A 12,282-nucleotide genomic window follows, 5' to 3' on the forward strand; every position below is an offset into this window, starting at 1 on the left:
AGGAGTTATTTGGGGTCGGTCCATGGGACCTGGTGGCCAGGGCAACTGCTGGAAAATCCACAGTTTTTTACCCTAAGTCACATCTCTGCAGAAAAAGACACCGTCTTTTCAGCCTCAGTCCTTTCGTCCCTAAAAGAGTCATATCTGCCCAGGGATAGAGGAAAGGGAAGAAGACTGCAGCAGGCAGCCCATTCCCAGGAACAGAAGCCCTCCACCGCTTCTACCAAGTTCTCAGCATGACGCTGGGACCGTACAGGACCCCTGGATCCTACAAGTAGTATCCAAGGGGTACAGATTGGAATGTCGAGAGGTTTCCCCCCTCGCAGGTTCCTGTAGTCTGCTGTACCAATGTCTCCCTCCGACAGGGAGGCAGTATTGAAAACAATTCACAAGCTGTATTCCCAGCAGGTGATAATAAATTTACCCCTCCGACAACAAGGAAAGGGGTATTACTCCACACTATATGGCGGTACTGAAGGCTAGGTGAGACCTATTCTAAATCTGAAAAATTTGAACACTTACAAGGGTTCAAATCCAGATGGAGTCACTCAGAGCAGTGATAGCAAAGAACAAGGGGACTATATGGTGTCCCGGGACATCAGGGATGCTTACCTCCATGTCCCAAAATTTGCCTTTTCTCACCAAGGGTACCTCAGGTTCGTGGTACAGAACTGTCACTATCAGTTTCAAGACGATGCCGTTGGATTGTCCAAGGCACCCCGGGTCCTTACCAAGGTAATGACCGAAAGGAGGATTCGTCTTCAAAGAAAATGGACGACCTCCTGATAAGAACAAGGTCCAGAGAACAGTTGGAGGTCGGAGTAGCACTATCTCAAGTAGTTCTACGACAGCACGGGTGGATTCTAAATATTCCAAAACCGCAGTTGTTCCGACGACACGTCTGCTGGTCCTAGGGATGATTCTGGACACAGTCCAGGAAAAGGTGTTTCTCCCAGAGGAGAAAGCCAGGGAGTTATCCGAGCTAATCGGGATCCTCCTAAAACCAGGAAAAGTGTCAGTGCATCATTGCACAAGAGTCCTGGTAAAAATGGTGGCTTATTACGAAGCGCTTCCATTCGGCAGATTTCACGCAAGAACTCTTCAGTGGGATCTGCTGGACAAATGGTCCGGATCGCATCTTCAGATGCATCAGCGGATAACCCTATATCCAAGGACAAGGGTGTCTCTCCTGTGGTGATTACAGAGTGCTCATCTTCTAGAGGGCCGCAGATTCGGCATTCAGGATTGGATGCTCGTGACCACGGAGGCCAGCCTGAGAGGCTGGGGAGCAGTCACACAAGGAGTGTGATCAAGTCTGGAGAATTCTCTCCACATAAATATACTGGAGCTAAGAGCAAATTTATAATGCTCTAAGCTTAGCAAGACCTCTGCTTCAAGGTCAGCCGGTATTGATCCAGTGGGATAACATCACGGCAGTCGCCCACGTAAACAGAAAGGGCGGCACAAGAAGCAGGAGGGCAGTGGCAAAACTGCAAGGATTTTTCGCTAGGCGGAAAATCATGTGATAGCACTGTCAGCAGTGTTCATTCCGGGAGTGGACGACTGGGAAGCAGACTTCCTCAGCAGGCACGACCTCCACCCGGGAGAGTGGGAACTTCATCGGGAAGTTTTCCGCAGGATTGTGAACCGTTGGGAAAGACCAAAGGTGGACATGATGGCGTCCCGCCCGAACAAAAAAATGGGACAGGTATTGCGCCAGGTCACGAGACCTTCAGGCGATAGCTGTGGACGTCCTGGTAACACCGTGGGTGTAACAGTCGGTGTATGTGTTCCCTTCTCTGCTTCTCATAACCAAGGTATTGAGAATTATAAGACATAGAGGAGTAAGAACTATACTCGTGGCTCCGGATTGGCCAAGAGGGACTTGGTAACCGGAACTTCAAGAGATGCTCACAGAGGACTAATGGCCTCGGGAGTTAAGAAGGGATTTGCTTTCAGCAAGTACCATGTCTGTTCCAAGAGGAACCGTGGCATCGGCCTTTAAGAAAGGACCTGCTCCAGCAGGGACCTTGTCTGTTCCAAGACTTACCGCGACTGCGTTTGACGGCATGGCGGTTTGAACGCCGGATCCTAAGGGAAAAGGCATTCCGGAAGAGGTCATACCTACCCTGGTCAAAGCCAGGAAGGAGGTGACCGCACAACGTTATCACCACATGTGGTAAAAATATGTTGCGTGGGTGAGGCCAGGAGGGCCCCACGAAAAAATTTCAACTAGGTCGATTTCTGCACTTCCTGCAAACAGGAGTGTCTATGAGCCTCAAATTGGGGTCCATTAAGGTTCAAGTTTCGGCCCTATAGATTTTCTTCCAGAAAGAATTGGCTTCAGTTCCTGAAGTCCAGACGTTTGTCAAGGGAGTATTGCATATACAGCCCTTGTGTGCCTCCAGTGGCACCGTGGGATCTCAACGTAGTGTTGGGATTCCTCAAATCATATTGGTTTGAACCACTCAAATCTGTGGATTTGAAATATCTCACATGGAAAGTGACCATGCTGTTGGCCCTGGCCTCGGCCAGGCGATTGTCAAAATTGGCGGCTTTGTCTTACAAAAGCCCATATTTGATTTTCCATTCGGACAGGGCAGAACTGCGGACTCGTCCCCAGTTTCTTCCTAAGGTGGTGTCAGCGTTTCACCTGAAACAACCTATTGTGGTGCCTGCGGCTACTAGTGACTTGGAGGACTCCAAGTTGCTAGACGTTGTCAGGGCCCTGAAAATATATATATATATATAATTCCAGGACGGCTGGAGTCAGAAAGTCTGACTTGCTGCTTATATTGTAGGCACCCAAAAAGCTGGGTGCTCCTGCTTCTAAGCAGACTATTGCTCGTTGGATTTGTAGTACAATTCAGCTTGCACATTCTGTGGCAGGCCTGCCACAGCCAAAATCTGTAAATGCCCATTCCATAAGGAAGGTGGGCTCATCTTGGGCGGCTGCCCGAGCGGTCTCGGCTTTACAACTTTGCCGAGCAGCTACTTGGTCAGGGGCAAACACGTTTGCTAAATTCTACAAATTTGATACCCTGGCTGCGGAGGACCTTTAGTTCTCTCATTCGGTGCTGCAGAGTCATCCGCACTCTCCCGCCCGTTTGGGAGCTTTGGTATAATCCCCATGGTCCTGACGGAGTCCCCAGCATCCACTAGGACGTTAGAGAAAATAAGATTTTACTTACCGATAAATCTATTTCTCATAGTCCGTAGTGGATGCTGGGCGCCCATCCCAAGTGCGGATTGTCTGCATTACTTGTACATAGTTATTGTTACAAAAAAAATCGGGTTATTATTGTTGTGAGCCATCTTTTTTAGAGGCTACTTCATTGTTATCATACTGTTAACTGGGTTCAAATCACAAGTTGTACGGTGTGATTGGTGTGGCTGGTATGAGTCTTACCCGGGATTCAAGATCCTTCCTTATTGTGTACGCTCGTCCGGGCACAGTACCTAACTGAGGCTTGGAGGAGGGTCATAGGGGGAGGAGCCAGTACACACCATGTGATCCTAAAAGCTTGCTTTTGTGCCCTGTCTCCTGCGGAGCCGCTATTCCCCATGGTCCTGACGGAGTCCCCAGCATCCACTACGGACTATGAGAAATAGATTTATCGGTAAGTAAAATCTTATTTTTTTCTACCTGAAATCAAGTCAGGTTACTTCTTATTTCCTACAAACACAGTTTGAATTTCAGTCTGAGGATATTTTATTTTCTGGTTTGAGGTCTGAAGTTAAATGTTCTAATCAGCCTTTTGTCAGATTTTCCAGTGTTTAGTTAAAGAAACTCTAACCTCAAAAATGTTTTTACCTTAATTTTGCCTAGTATAATGCATGAGAGGCTTACACTATGCTAGTTCAGGGACGGATTGGGATGGAAAACAAGCCCAGGAAATTTATGGAAGCTGCCCTAATGGGGGTGTGGTTTTATGAGGGGGTGGGGTTTGTTGAGGGGGGAGGGGATCCCTCCTCATAGGACCTGATTGTACGCAATTGTGGCCTTTCTTGCATCTTTTGCTGCAGACCAGGAGCAGACTGGGAACTAAAAGTGTCCCTGTAAAATTTTGTAGAAGTGGCCCGACATGGGCAGCACAAGAGGTATAACATACCGTGTAGCCATGGCAGCATCACTGGATGGCAGAGTTGCTGTACTGCAGAGATGAAATAACAGAATGAATGGGGACAATGCAGCGTACTGAGGGCCTAATTCGAGGTTGATTGCAAACGCAAAATCTTCCTCTAATGTGCAAAACCATGTGCAGTGCAGGTGAGGCAGATGTAACATGTGCAGATAAATTTATATTTGGATGGGTTATATTTTTTCTGTGCAAGTTAAATTCTGGCTGCTTTATTTTTACACTGCAATTTAGATTTCAGTTTGAATACATCCCACCCAAATCTAACTCTCTCTGCACATGTTATATCTGCCCCACCTGCAGTGCACATAGTTTTGCCCATTAGAGGAAGATTTTGCGATCAATCTTGAATTAGGCCCTGAGTGCAGCGGGCTGCCTGTCATGTGAGGGGTGGGGCCAAATGGCAACACACAAAACAGGCCCCACAGACATGTTGGCTTACAAGGAATCTTCCTGGGGAGCCATATGGCCAATCTGCCCCTGTGCTAGTTCTTCTTGATACTTTTACCTTGAGACACAAATATGTATATTTGCTGGTGGAGTTATTTTCTCTCTTATTTTGCTTCCATATTAATATCACAATAACAGTGGTAATTACCGTGATCATGTTGTCAGAGACATCCAACACCAGGCAGACCACCCTTGCTCTAGATTGAAGCAGTGTGAAAGAAGGTGGCGGTGGGAGCTCCATGCCAGACATTGGTAGCGTCGATTTAAAGTCATCTGAACCTTTTATAACATCCCAAGTGCTGCGATAACTACACATTTTATTCTGCATATTTGGGGCCTCCTTATCATGGTCATGATCATAACAAAATTCTACGACCTGTAAAAAGTACATTTAATAGAGTTAGATTATGAAGAATATAGAAGAAAAACATACAGTATGTGATTCATGATAATAGTATTATTTGGTATAGTTTAAAAAACTATTAATAACATCAGATATGAATGGAAGAAATACTAAAAGGATGTCACTTCTGCACAGCAAGTGCCGCAAGTTCCCCATGAGGAAACCGCTAGGCTGTTGCATGTTCAACTGAACCTATTGATGCAGTAAAAGCAATATAAGGAGGTCTAGCATACACTGTAGGTAATGACATTGGCAGACAAACTCACATTATACACTAACTGGGGGTGTTTGTAAGAAACACAAAACATGCTAAATGGCCAGTAGAGAATTGGGTCAAAATGTGATCAGGGAAACTCAGAAAGCCTTCATGGCATGTCAGCGATGGTGTAAAAGCAAACAATAATCAATTTAGTAGCCCTGAAATATTGGCCCTCATTCCGAGTTGTTCGCTCGCAAGGCGATTTTAGCAGAGTTACACACGCTAAGCCGCCGCCTACTGGGAGTGAATCTTTGCTTCTTAAAATTGCGAACGATGTATTCGCAATATTGCGATTACAAACTACTTAGCAGTTTCTGAGTAGCTTCAACCTTACTCGGCATCTGCGATCAGTTCAGTGCTTGTCGTTCCTGGTTTGACGTCACAAACACACCCAGCGTTCGCCCAGACACTCCTCCGTTTCTCCAGCCACTCCCGCGTTTTTTCCGGAAACGGTAGCGTTTTTATCCACACGCCCATAAAACGCCGTGTTTCCGCCCAGTAACACCCATTTCCTGTCAATCACACTACGATCGCCGGAGCGAAGAAAAAGCCGTGAGTAAAAATACTATCTTCACAGCAAAATTACTTGGCGCAGTCGCAGTGCGAACATTGCGCATGCGTACTAAGCAGAAAAACGCTGCGATGCGAAGAAAAATACCGAGCGAACGACTCGGAATGAGGGCCATAGTGTATAACTGAGACTGCCATTGTTTCTATCCCGAAGTCTGACACTCTTCCTGACATCTAGTGAGTTTGTAGTACCCACAACAATAATTGCAGGTCATTATAATTTAATTAACAATGTATGTATTTACCAAGACATGATGTATGACTTTAAATTTACTTTCTCTTATGTCCTAGAGGATGCTGAGGTCCACATTAGTACCATGGGGTATAGACAGGCCCACTAGGAGCCACTGGCACTTTAAAAGTTTAATAGTGTGGGCTGGCTCCTCCCTCTATGCCCCTCCTACCTGAGTGTATTGAAGATCAAAATGGAGTCACTGAGAGCGGTGATCTCAGGTCTGAAGGAGAGGGAATTTCTGGTATCCCTGGATATCAAGGATGCGTGCTTCCACATTCCAATTTGGCCGCCGCACCAGGCCTATCTCAGATTTGCACTGTTAGACAGTCACTATCAATTTCAGGCACTGCCATTCGGCCTCTCCACTGCACCAAGGGTGTTCACAAGGTGATGGCAGAGATGATGGTTCTCCTCCGCAGACAGGGGATGAACATAATTCCATATCTGGATGAACTGCTGATAAAGGCATCGACCAGGGAGAAGTTGTTAAAGTCAAGTGATTTCACGACTTGTCTGCTCAGGGAACATGGTTGCATCCTGAACCTTCCAAAGTCACATTTGGAGCCGACAAGGAGATTGTCTTTCCTAGGGATGATCCTCGACATGGAAGTGCAGAGGGTGTTTCTGCCGGATGAGAAAGCGTTGGTGATTCAAACAATGGTCCGGGATATCCTGAAGCCGCCCAGGGTATCAGTTCATCAGTGCATTCGCCTTCTGGGGAAGATGGTTGCCTCCTAAGAGGCTCTATAGTATGGAAGATTTCATGCTCGATTCTGCCAACTGGATCTCCTGGACAAGTGGTCAGCATTTGCACCTGAGGATCCATCGGTTGCCGAAAGAAAGGATTTCACTACTCTGGTGGCTGCAGATGTCTCATCTTCTGGAGGGCCGCAGGTTCGGGATTCAGAACTGGATCCTTCTAACCACGGATGCAAGTCTCCGGGGATGGGGCATAGTCACTCAAGGGAAAACATTCCAAAGAAGGTGGTCCAAACTGGAATCCGGTCTTCCTATAAACATTCTAGAACTAAGAGCCGTGTACAACAGTCTTCTTCAAGTGGCAGGTCTTCTGCGAGATTAAGCCATTCAAGTGCAGTCGGACAATGTAACGACGGTGGCCTACATAAACCGAAAGGGTGGAACGAAGAGCAGAGCTGCAATGTAAGAGGTGGCAAGAATTATCCTCTGGGCAGAAAAACACACGTTGGCGCTGTCAGGAATCTTCATTCCGGGCATAGACAACTGGGATTTCCTCAGCAGACACGATCTCTATCCAGGGGAATGAAGCCTCCATCCAGAGGTGTTCACGGAGGTGACAAGAATTTGGGGGGTGCCTCAAATAGACATGATGGCTTCCCGCCTCAACAAGAAGCTTCGGATGTATTGTTCCAGGTCTAGGGACCCACGAGCAGTGGCGATTAACACCCTGGTCACTCCGTGGGTGTTCCAGTCAGTGTACGTGTTTCCTCCTCTTCCACTCATTCCAAGGATTTTAAAAATCATAAGAGTTCAGGTATTCCTCATTGCTTCGGACTGGCCAAGAAGGGCTTGGTACGCGGATCTTCTGGAGTTACTGCTGGAAGATCTAAGGCCTCTTCCTCTTTGGGAGGACCTTCTGCAACAGGGGCCGTTCGCTTATCAAGACTTACCACGGCTACGTTTGATGACATGGAGGTTAAACGCCAGATATTAGCTCGGAAGGGCATTCCGAACAAGGTTATTCCTACCATGATACAGGCTATGAAAGGAGTAACGGTTTTGGAAAAAAGGGAAAAGGATTGGTCTTTGGTTGCGCACTGATACAAATAATTGTACACTTAAAATATAACTTTTAATTTCATATAATTAAAAAGCCTGTAACTGTGAAATATTAAAACAAATAAAGGACAAGTGAAAGACAAAGTGCAACATATAATTTTTAAAACCACATACTGCACCCACTGTGCTGTGCAATGTTTCTATACTGGGTAATCGGATTCAAGGTACAATGACCTTGGATGAAAATATGCGTGCTGTCAGAATATTAATAGTTCCACTTAAATAAACCACAATTCTGTCAATCAATTCAATATAATATGGGCTCCTTAAGTGTGATATATACTGCTCAAAAAAATAAAGGGAACACTAAAATAACACATCCTAGATCTGAATGAATGAAATATTCTTATTAAATACTTTGTTCTTTACATAGTTGAATGTGCTGACAACAAAATCACACAAAAATTATCAATGGAAATCAAATTTATTAACCCATGGAGGTCTGGATTTGGAGTCACCCTCAAAATTAAAGTGGAAAAACACACTACAGGCTGATCCAACTTTGATGTAATGTCTTTAAAACAAGTCAAAATGAGGCTCAGTAGTGTGTGTGGCCTCCACGTGCCTGTATGACCTCCCTACAACGCCTGGGCATGCTCCTGATGAGGTGGCGGATGGTCTCCTGAGGGATCTCCTCCCAGACCTGGACTAAAGCATCCGCCAATTCTTGGACAGTCTGTGGTGCAACGTGGTATTGGTGGATGGAGCGAGACATGATGTCCCAGATGTGCTCAATTGGATTCAGGTCTGGGGGACGGGCGGGCCAGTCCATAGCATCAATGCCTTCGTCTTGCAGGAACTGCTGACACACTCCAGCCACATGAGGTCTAGCATTGTCTTGCATTAGGAGGAACCCAGGGCCAACCGCACCAGCATATGGTCTCACAAGGGGTCTGAGGATCTCATCTCGGTACCCAATGGCAGTCAGGCTACCTCTGGCGAGCACATGGAGGGCTGTGCGGCCCCCCAAAGAATTGCCACCCCACACCATTACTGACCCACTGCCAAACTGGTCATGCTGGAGGATGTTGCAGGCAGCAGAACATTCTCCTTGGCGTCTCCAGACTCTGTCACGTCTGTCACATGTGCTCAGTGAGAACCTGCTTTCATCTGTGAAGAGCACAGGGCGCCAGTGGCGAATTTGCCAATCTTGGTGTTCTCTGGCAAATGCCAAACATCCTGCATGGTGTTGGGCTGTAAGCACAACCCCCACCTGTGGACATCGGGCCCTCATACCACCCTCAAGGAGTCTGTTTCTGATCATTTGAGTAGACACATGCACATTTGTGGATTGCTGGAGGTCATTTTGCAGGGCTCTGGCAATGCTCCTCCTGTTCCTCCTTGCACAAAGGCAGAGGTAGCGGTCCTGCTGCTGGGTTGTTGCCCTCCTACGGCCTCCTCCACATCTCCTGATGTACTGGCCTGTCTCCTGATAGCGCCTCCATGCTCTGGACACTACACTGACAGACACAGCAAACCTTCTTGCCACAGCTCGCATTGATGTGCCATCCTGGATGAGCTGCATTACCTGAGCCACTTGTGTGGGTTGTAGACTCCGTCTCATGCTACCACTAGAGTGAAAGCACCGCCAGCTTTCAAAAGTGACCAAAACATCAGCCAGAAAGCATAGGAGCTGAGAAGTGGTCTGTGGTCACCACCTACAGAACAACTCCTTTATTGGGGGTGTCTTGCTAATTGCCTATAATTTCCATTTGCACAACAGCATGTGAAATTGATTGTCAATCAGTGTTGCTTCCTAAGTGGACAGTTTGATTTCACAGAAGTGTGATTGACTTGGAGTTACATTGTGTTGTTTAAGTGTTCCCTTTATTTTTTTGAGCAGTGTATTATGTATGCTTCTAGATAATAAGTCAAATATGGGGTAGACCTGATGGGCTGAATACAACCTGATCAGCTCTTGCCTGTCAATATTATAATTGCACCATTGGTATGAGTTCCCCTCTCATTCACTCCTACAAAATTCGCTATGCAACTGTTCTTCTTAATACTGATTGTTTCCTTGATATTAATACAGGATGGATGCTTTACCACCAATGATGAGCATCAGTCGAGTTTATATTGGTAATTATATGAAGGTACAGTGTTGGTTAGCTTTCTCATACTCTGCTGTCAACGCTGCCTATGTAATCCATTGTACTGTGATATATATGATGTTATTGTTGTAATTCCCTCTTATTAATGGCTGTTGGCAGTTTGCCTATTCATACAGCTTATCTGGGAACAGAGCTGGTGTTTTAGCTGGCGTTCTGAGTCTCTGCCGTCAACGCTGCCACATATGATGCACTGTGCTGGTATCTAGCACAATAAATCGGTTTCAATGCCCTCTTATTAATTGCTGTTGAAAAAATTGCCTATTCATACAGCATAATTAAGAGAGTGGCTTCTTATTCAGCTAGCGTTCTCAATCTCTGTTGTCAACGTAGCTATTATAATACAGTGTACCAATCTGGGCGCTATGTCTCTGATTAATTTCCTTCTTTTTAGTTGCTGCTGGCAAGTAGCCTATTCATACAACTTATCTGGGAGTACAATTTGTTATCTCTGATGCTCTTAATTTCTTAATAATAAATTATCAATATCCTACTCAGTTTGATGTTGACAGTGGGAGCTGATCTAATAGTTTAATAATTGATGGTCTGAGGGGGGAAATATTTTAATATCAGCACGGTTTGAATCAGATTCAGGAGCTGGCTCGAGCATTCAGTACATGAAAAATAAAAATGAAATAAACTTGAATAAACTTTATGTACTGAGTGCTCCTCCTGTGTACCAAAATGGTTTTAGGCATCATGGTTCACAGAATCCAGGCAAGCAGCTTTCCACAGTGTCTAAAGGCCCGTACACACTGGTCGATATATCGGGCGTTCTCTTGAACGGCCGATATATCGCGGGTCCGTCGGCCAGTGCGTACGGCCGATACGTCTGTGAACTCCGTCGTTCACAGACGTATCGCATAGGCCGTGCAGCACAGCCGACGGCCAATATATCTATCGATATATTGGCGCGTCGCTGTGTGTGTACGGGGCGGTCGGCCGACCGCCCGTACACATGCTGTGGCGGCCGGCGGTGATTGACAGCTGAACTGGGAGGGCGTGTGTACAAGCCCGCCCAGTTCATGACGTCAGTCCCCGACGGATCGGGCAGTGTGTATGCTGAACACACTGCTCGATCCGTCCATAGATATATCTGCAGATCAATTGATCTGCAGATATATCTATTAGTGTGTACCCACCTTAACATGCAGATTGATACATTCACTCAATCTCTAAATGTATCTAAAAATGCTGTTACAAACTTTAATTGCTTACAATGTATTTCACAACATATGGTGTGCAGCTGCAAACATAGTACACTGGGATTCCAGGCTGTTATGTTCTATCTAGCTGTAATTCACCACTATGGTTGGTAGGGTCTGACAAACAAGTATCCACAGTGTCTAGTGTTCAAAATCATGCGTTCATTCAACCTCTGATTGTATCTATAAATAGTATTACAGTCATTGAATAGTTACACTGTATTACACAGTCTGTCATGTGCAGTTAAGTACACAATGTAATGGAGTTCTCTGCTGCTGCGTTCTGGCTGGATAAACCCTGATTCTAAGTGCAGTATTTAACTTAAGCTGTTCGTAGTTATATAGTTTATAGTCTCAATCTGCACCTAGAGTATGAGCCCTATCAAGGTGCCCCTAGAATCTAGAATTCATATTTATCGTATTATATTCTGATCAAAGCACATGTTATTGACAAGCACATTTTGTTAAACACGTGGGTGGAATGTGAATCATCAATGCGCGTTTCACAGTTAGTTTCCTCAGGGCCATTCCTTTTCCCTTTTTTCCAAAACCTATCTGTTTATATTGGCAACAATATATGTGTGGCAGCACCCCCAATCGATACATAAGACAAGGAATTGTCACAGACTGTAAGTTGGGGTCTTTTCATCATTCGATTTAGAATTCGGTACTAGTGCAGTAGTTTTCCCATTCCCCTTTTCCTTCTTACAATAGGAAAGGAGTAACGTCTAAACATTACCATCTCATTTGGAAAAAGTATGTGTCTTGGTGTGAATCCAAGAAGTTTCCTACAGTGGAGTTTCAACTGGGACGGTTTCTCCTCTTCCTGCAAGCGGGTATGGATATGGGCCTGCGTTTGGGATCCATAAAGGTCCAGATTTCGACCTTATCCATTTTCTTCCAGAAACAACTGGCTTCCCTCCCTGAGGTTTAGACTTTTTTTGAAAGGAGTTCTGCACATCCAGCCCCCGTTTGTGCTGCCTACGGCACCCTGGGATCTTAACGTGGTATTGCAGTTCCTCCAATCGGATTGGTTCGAGCCTCTACAGGAGGTTGAGGTCAAGTTTCTCACATGGAAGGCTGTCACCTTGT

At 45.7% G+C, this 12,282-nt stretch overlaps 1 protein-coding gene across 1 annotated transcript in view; it reads right to left on the reverse strand.

Moving 5' to 3' along the window:
- LOC134958769 (calcium-activated chloride channel regulator 1-like) overlaps positions 1-12,282 on the reverse strand; it is a 171,792-nt gene that overhangs the window by 57,627 nt on the left and 101,883 nt on the right. Inside the window, exon 7 of the mRNA XM_063941505.1 lies at positions 4,738-4,965. Coding sequence (XP_063797575.1) covers positions 4,738-4,965 — 228 coding nt within the window. The remainder of the gene's footprint in view (positions 1-4,737; positions 4,966-12,282) is intronic.

Source organism: Pseudophryne corroboree, chromosome 9 (assembly GCF_028390025.1).
Source record: "Pseudophryne corroboree isolate aPseCor3 chromosome 9, aPseCor3.hap2, whole genome shotgun sequence".
In the NCBI taxonomy this organism is placed as follows: domain Eukaryota; kingdom Metazoa; phylum Chordata; class Amphibia; order Anura; family Myobatrachidae; genus Pseudophryne; species Pseudophryne corroboree.